This window comes from Eimeria necatrix, genomic scaffold (genome assembly GCF_000499385.1).
Source record: "Eimeria necatrix Houghton genomic scaffold, Enh_scaff60, whole genome shotgun sequence".
Taxonomy (NCBI): domain Eukaryota; phylum Apicomplexa; class Conoidasida; order Eucoccidiorida; family Eimeriidae; genus Eimeria; species Eimeria necatrix.
Genome location: NW_013654457.1, coordinates 82,617 through 88,616, shown reverse-complemented (window position 1 = coordinate 88,616; position 6,000 = coordinate 82,617). Strand labels below are relative to the sequence as shown.

Sequence of the window (6,000 nt, the reverse complement as noted above, 5' to 3'; positions counted from 1 at the left end):
CGATCCGGCACGAATTTCGCTCAAATACTGTACGGAACGTTGTCGTTTCTGTAGTCTTGTTTTGCTAAAATTGATGATCTGGGGTAAGGGAGAAACCCCTTGCGTTCTTGTGAGGTTACTTCACCCACGTCTCTACATTCAACCAGTGGGAAACCCAAATATACACTGCGTGCGATCCATCCGTCCAACCAAAATCCGATGTATTTGTTCTAGATCCTACCACTTCTGCATTTAATGGCCCGTTCAGGAGGTTCACCGTATAGTGTCCAACACCACAACTCGAAGATTGATACGAAGAGTATGCATGGAGAGCACAAATGAATGCTCATGCACTTGTATTTTCGGGAATAACGCGAAATCATGTAATTTAGGCGTCTGACTAGAGGCGTTGTTTCGGCCGCATTCCTTGTCGCGTTTCTGCTGTGTGAGCCTCTTCTCATGCTGTAAAGAGGAGGGCCAAAACGGCCGCAGCCGACTCGCGAGTGAGGGCCCTTCGTCATTACCTCTCCGAATGGAAGTTCCAGATTTTGCTTTTTACCTCAAAAAGGGAACAAATACCATTACATGTCTGTAATCAACAAAAATGGGGCCATTCTCTTGATAAGCATCCCGCAATGATGCACGGCCAGTTAGGGCTACAGCGCATTGTGGCCCTCAAGCGCCCATTCCAATTTTTCGTCCTCTGTTTATATGCCATGTGCTTAGTGAATAAGAAAGACAGATGTGTCATGTCGCTGCAGTTGTTGCCAAGGAGTTGTGGGTGTATGCCCATGCAAGCTGAAGTGCCACGGCCAGTTGCGTTTCCGTGTACGTTCATAGCCCACTCCTCTGTTCTCGTTGCGTCTCATTCATTTTCACGCAGAGTTCCCACCCTATCAAGTCCCTTCCCAATAGTGGCGATGGGCACGTCTCGCGTGCCAAGCAACACTTCCAGTCCTTACGGGCCCCCAGGCGCAGTTAATTTGGTGCCTTATGCTGGTGCTCCTGTGGCTGATCCGCCTGCTGTGGCCACTGCCGACCTGACTGCTGCACTTATGAGCACGGCAGGTTTCGCTGCATCGCGGCTTTGTGTGCCGCCGTGCAGTTCGGTTCCCCCGTCAGTTGCAACAGTGGGCTCTCCGGCAGTAATAGCAGAAGCAGCAAATGACGAATGGGTAGTCGTCATTCAAATTGTATATGCCTTCCGCCATGCTACCGTTGCTGTTCTAGTTCAGGAGGCTCTCCAGTGCCTACTGTGGGGTAGTGACAGCGACGTCCAAGTGGCATACGAGCTCCGCACGCTAGACCAGCTAGAACAGCAGCGCGAGCAACAACTGCAGAATCAGGAGCAGCAGCAACAAGGGAAGCAGAATCAGCTTCCGCAACAGGCCATGCTGCAGGCTTTGGATGCCGGGGCAGTCGAGGTGCGTGTGCTCTTTGAGAACCGCGGCGGAACCGCTCCTCTTAATGGCGACGACAGCAGCAGCAGCAGCTGCATCCGGAGAAAAGAAAAAGGTCGTGTCTTGGCTTGGTCTCTTGACGACCTTGCTGCTGCAGCGGACCTTGTCGTCCCGGCTGCTTCGCGTATGCCTGATGGCGCCTTTGCAGTCCGCACAGCAGCAGCAGCGCTGGAGCACCAGAAACAGCAGCCGTTGCAACAGAACCTGCTCCTACTGCAGCGCAGCCGGGCCGCCTTACCCTTGCGCAAGGGAGCTTTGTGGTCCTTTCTACTCAGTGCAGAGACAGCAGCCAAACTGCGGCACAAGGCAGGCGAGGACGTGCTCCCACTTGCGGTGCAGGCAGTCAAGGTGTATATGCACTCATCCACACAAATTGGTTGCTTGTATTGCCTTCTCAGGGTAGTCCTTTGCAGTCCGCTCGTGTTGCTGTACCTTAACCCGTCGCATTGGTCTCCTTAGTTCCTTTTCGTGTCTGTGTTCTTGCGTTTGCCTGTCGTGTCTCTTTTGCAGCCAAATTTTGATTTTTGCTGGATGTTTCTGTGCAGCTTTCGTGGTGTACTTTATGTATCACTAACCACTTGTCTCGATGAGGGCCATCTTGCTTTTTTATTGTTTTATCTACGCCTCTTAATTTCTCTGGCAGGCATCTGCTCCGTTTGTACTACCGCAGTTCTGTATTTGTGCCGGTGTCAAACGTCGTCTGTTCGGGTGCCTGTCTTCACTGCGCAGTAGCTGTTTGTTATCTGAGTCGTATTCTCGCTTGTTTTGCAGTAGTTGCTCCGTGCTCCTGCGCCTGGAAGTCAAATGTTCTTTATTTTTAGTAGCTTGGTCCCTGCCGGTGGTACTCCTCCTGCAGTCTGCGCCGCTGCTACCTCTAGCCTGGTGCACGTTGGGCCATTCACTGCGGCTACGAGGCCGCTTCTGGGAAAGCAACTGCTGCTACAAGGTGGCGTCGCATCTGAGAGCATGTCCTACAGCAGCATTTACAGAGCCAGAAACGGCAACAGGCACAGCTGCCAGTGCTCCACGCGCTACACTGGCCGCTGCTGCGGCAGCTGCAGCAGCAGTCCCTCCCAAACTCACTAGGGCACTCGAGAACACTCTTGTTAGAGCTCGAATGGATCCAAAGGAACTCAGAAAGGCGTTGCCCACATTAATGTGCGCGTGGCCATTTCCTCTGCTAGGGCTGCTGTGGTTGTTGCCCTTTGGTTTTGCCGTTACTGCTGCTGGGTTTGGCGCTGTGGCACTTGGTGCTTCCCTTCTGGCTGCCAGTTATCGTTTTCGCTGCCTTTGTTGCCGTTGCCTTTGCTCTTTATTGTTCTCCAGTAGTTGTATGAGAAGCGACGTGCTTACTTGTGAGGTCCTTGCTGCAGCGGGGGTGATACAAACATGTTGTTACGCACCGCCTCCACGAGGAACACAAATCGTGATTTTGTAATGTATATGGTATGTGTATGTGTTTGAGTTGATCTGCTGCTGCATTTGCTGGTTGTTTTTGCTCTTTGTGTTTTAGAAAGGCAGAAGTGGAGGCGCCGTGGGGCTTTGCCTTTGATTCCAACCCCAGAGAAGTTGGAGGCATTTTCGTGGCCTATGTGGTGGAGGGCAGCAAGGCGGAAAAAGCGGGGCTTGTTCCAGGTAAATCAAGAGTAATAATTTTGCAGGGTCGTCACAGCTCAACAATTCGCAGCTTGGCGTGGGAGCTAGCTGGCTCTTGAGGTGTGCCTGTTGCAGGCGACCAAATAGTGCTCGCAAGCAACGCTATACTGTTAGGCCTACCCGTCGAAAAGTGCCTTGACTTGCTGCGGCCGCGCCGCCGGCCGAAGCCCCAGCAGCGGGAGCCTCAGTTGCTACCCTTGAAGCTTGAGGTATACAGAGGTCCGTTGCCTCTCCTGTATGGGGCCTCTGGCTTCGCTGCATTGCAACGGCTTGACGCAGTTGAATATATGGGAAAAGACGACGGTGACTCACAACATTACAAGCAACTGCAGCAGACGGCTCCACTTCATGTGCCAGCAGGGTTCCTCAACACGCTGTTACAGGGCTCCGCCTGGACGCATCAAGAGGTCTTCTGAGACTGACAAGCGAAGTACTTGCCTTTGTCCGTTTGCGACGGCCAATATTTTCATCAACATGCGTTCCCCACCACACTGCACACCCACACAGAGAAGAAAGTGTGTCACAGTGGCGCAGTTGGGTGGAGGCACCCGTTGGTCGCTGAGGAAATGTGGGAACACGAAATGTATCAGCCCGTAAGGCTGCCTTCAAAGAGCAGGAAGATTACCGAAATTCGCAATGTGCTGCGTACAAATCACGACTTGCGGGATATATGCCGAGCGAATCCTTCCAATCGTCGTGAGTAGCGGTCCAGTCGGTATTTGTGAGAGCGATGAGAGTGCGGCAGCCGCCTCTGCTAGCTGCAAGCTCCAAGCCTGCGTTGACGTAGTCCTAGCCTCCTTGAGGAAATTCCCAGCAGCGCTTGCAAAGATCAGTGGGTGCTTTCTACATGCAAATCAGTCAGACTCTATCGTAGGACGGCATTTATCTTCCAGTGCGCCAGCACCTACTGGAAAGCTACTGTCGGCTTAGAAGCTGAGCTCCACCAGATCATTTCCGTCAACAGGCGAAGATAATCTCTGAAGTGTATTTACGAATCTCAAGTGATTACACTCATGAACGTGAAGGCGGGGCTCCAGTGTCGGCGTCATCTCCCATCTTCAGAGATTATCTTCGCCTGTTGACGGAAATGATCTGGTGGAGCTCGGCTTCCACATATCGTCAACAATCCCCTTCTGCGTTCCCGTGGACGCAGGTGATTAGGATTACAAAGCCAAATTGCCTGTCTGCTCAGCTATCTTTTCTAAAATGTAGAAAGTTGTATCCACACATTTCTAAGATGTGCGTTTGCACGGAAGTGACCCACGGATGCCTGCTTGGCAGTGCAAAATGTACATCATGTGTTTACATTTTAGTGCAAGTACACACACGCAAATGCACACACGCACACACACACACACACATGCACACGCGCACGCACACGCACAGTCTTTATGTACGTATATATATATATATATACATATATATATGTATATATTATGTTTATGGTGTATGTATGTGGTTGCTCGTTTGCATTCGCGTCTGCCTATGTGCTTGCGTGTTTGCCTGTGCATGCCTGTATGCATACATTTTTTTTGAAAGTGTATGTTTCGAAACAGACATCTCTATCTTGCCCAGTCCCTCCTTTGTGCGTGAAACGCCACACATCATTTTGCACTGCACTGCGTATTTGCTTTGCGCACCTCTGATAACATGCTGGCAAAAATCATGTCCAGAGTATGATACCTGCTAAGATGCAGTCTACTGTTCCGTCCACCGTGGCTTCTATCAAAAGGTCCAATGCTTGAGCTGAGCAGCCTATACTGAAACAAGTTTTGCGGGCCAAAGGAGCATGTCCTACCTCGGCACCAGCTTGCTCACGTTGCTGCAGGTCATCCAGGGAGATAACCGAATTGAAGACTGCAGTTGTTCTTCCGCTGCATATACTTTACCCTAGACAATGGAGCCACGCCACTGTCGATACATACGTTGCGTCTGAGCATGGAGATGAAGTGGCCCACCAGCCCCCGCCGCGCTTCTTGAGAGGCTCTGGATTTTTCAACAGATATAGGAATCATCTTCAAGTCATCAGGAGGAATATCCCGAACGCTGGACTCAATTTGTCGGGAATCCATCCGAAAAAGCACGAAGAGTTCTTACTCAAGACACTTGGTATCTAGTCGCCCACTGTGCTCGTGCTTGTGCATGCGGAGCTTACAGCAAAGGCAGAAATGTCTGGTTACGGGGGCTAATGTTGCCATTAAGTGTCTTTATAGCGGGAATTAGACTCGCAATGGGTACTTATGTTCCGGTTATTTAGTGCTGTGCATTTTCCCGGAGCACTGCGGAGGTCATTCGCGTAGCGGCCATGCCCCAATTCCAGGTCGGGCAATGAACTATTTCACATAATGGGCATTGTATTTACAAAAAGGTGCAGGCTGGGAGAGGGCGTAGGGTCGCGGGTCAGTTAGGGGAAATAGAAGTTTACTAACTAAAAAGGCAACATGTGACTCCCGGCGTGCCCGCTGATATGAGGTTCTGAAGTTCAGCCTCGTGTCGTAGTGGTAAGCTACAGGGTGAATAACCAGATGTGCACATAGTCTATAGCGTGTACGCAATCTGCATTGTAGTGCCATTTATAAGGCTCCACAGCTGTGGGACTCTAGGCGATGAAAGGACGGGGAGGAGGCTCCATGGTTCAAGCGTAGTATTCCTCTTTTTTGCTGCCTACAAAGAGTGTGCCCCTAAAACCGTTGTAGACGGTTACATCCGTCAGCTCCCTTCCTCGCCACAGCCATACCATTGTCAGTATGCCCTGCAACCACAGTGTAATAATGCTTTCTTGTTTATTTACTTCCGGCCGCAGTCTGCGAGAAAACGAAGATGTGATATGGGGGTAAACCGGCGGCTCGAGCCAAGAGGAAGCGCATGATTTCTGCTCACAGCAACCTAAGCACCAAACAGGGGA

At 51.1% G+C, this 6,000-nt stretch overlaps 1 protein-coding gene across 1 annotated transcript; it reads left to right on the top strand.

Moving 5' to 3' along the window:
• Nucleotides 1-899: 899 nt before the first annotated feature.
• ENH_00066380 (Pdz domain protein, related, related) lies at nucleotides 900-3,511 on the top strand (the record flags this gene model as incomplete). Its single annotated transcript, XM_013582249.1, has 4 exons — nucleotides 900-1,787; nucleotides 2,296-2,597; nucleotides 2,953-3,074; nucleotides 3,171-3,511. 4 exons carry the CDS (start codon nucleotides 900-902, stop codon nucleotides 3,509-3,511), a joined length of 1,653 nt encoding a protein of 550 aa, XP_013437703.1.
• Nucleotides 3,512-6,000: the final 2,489 nt, after the last annotated feature.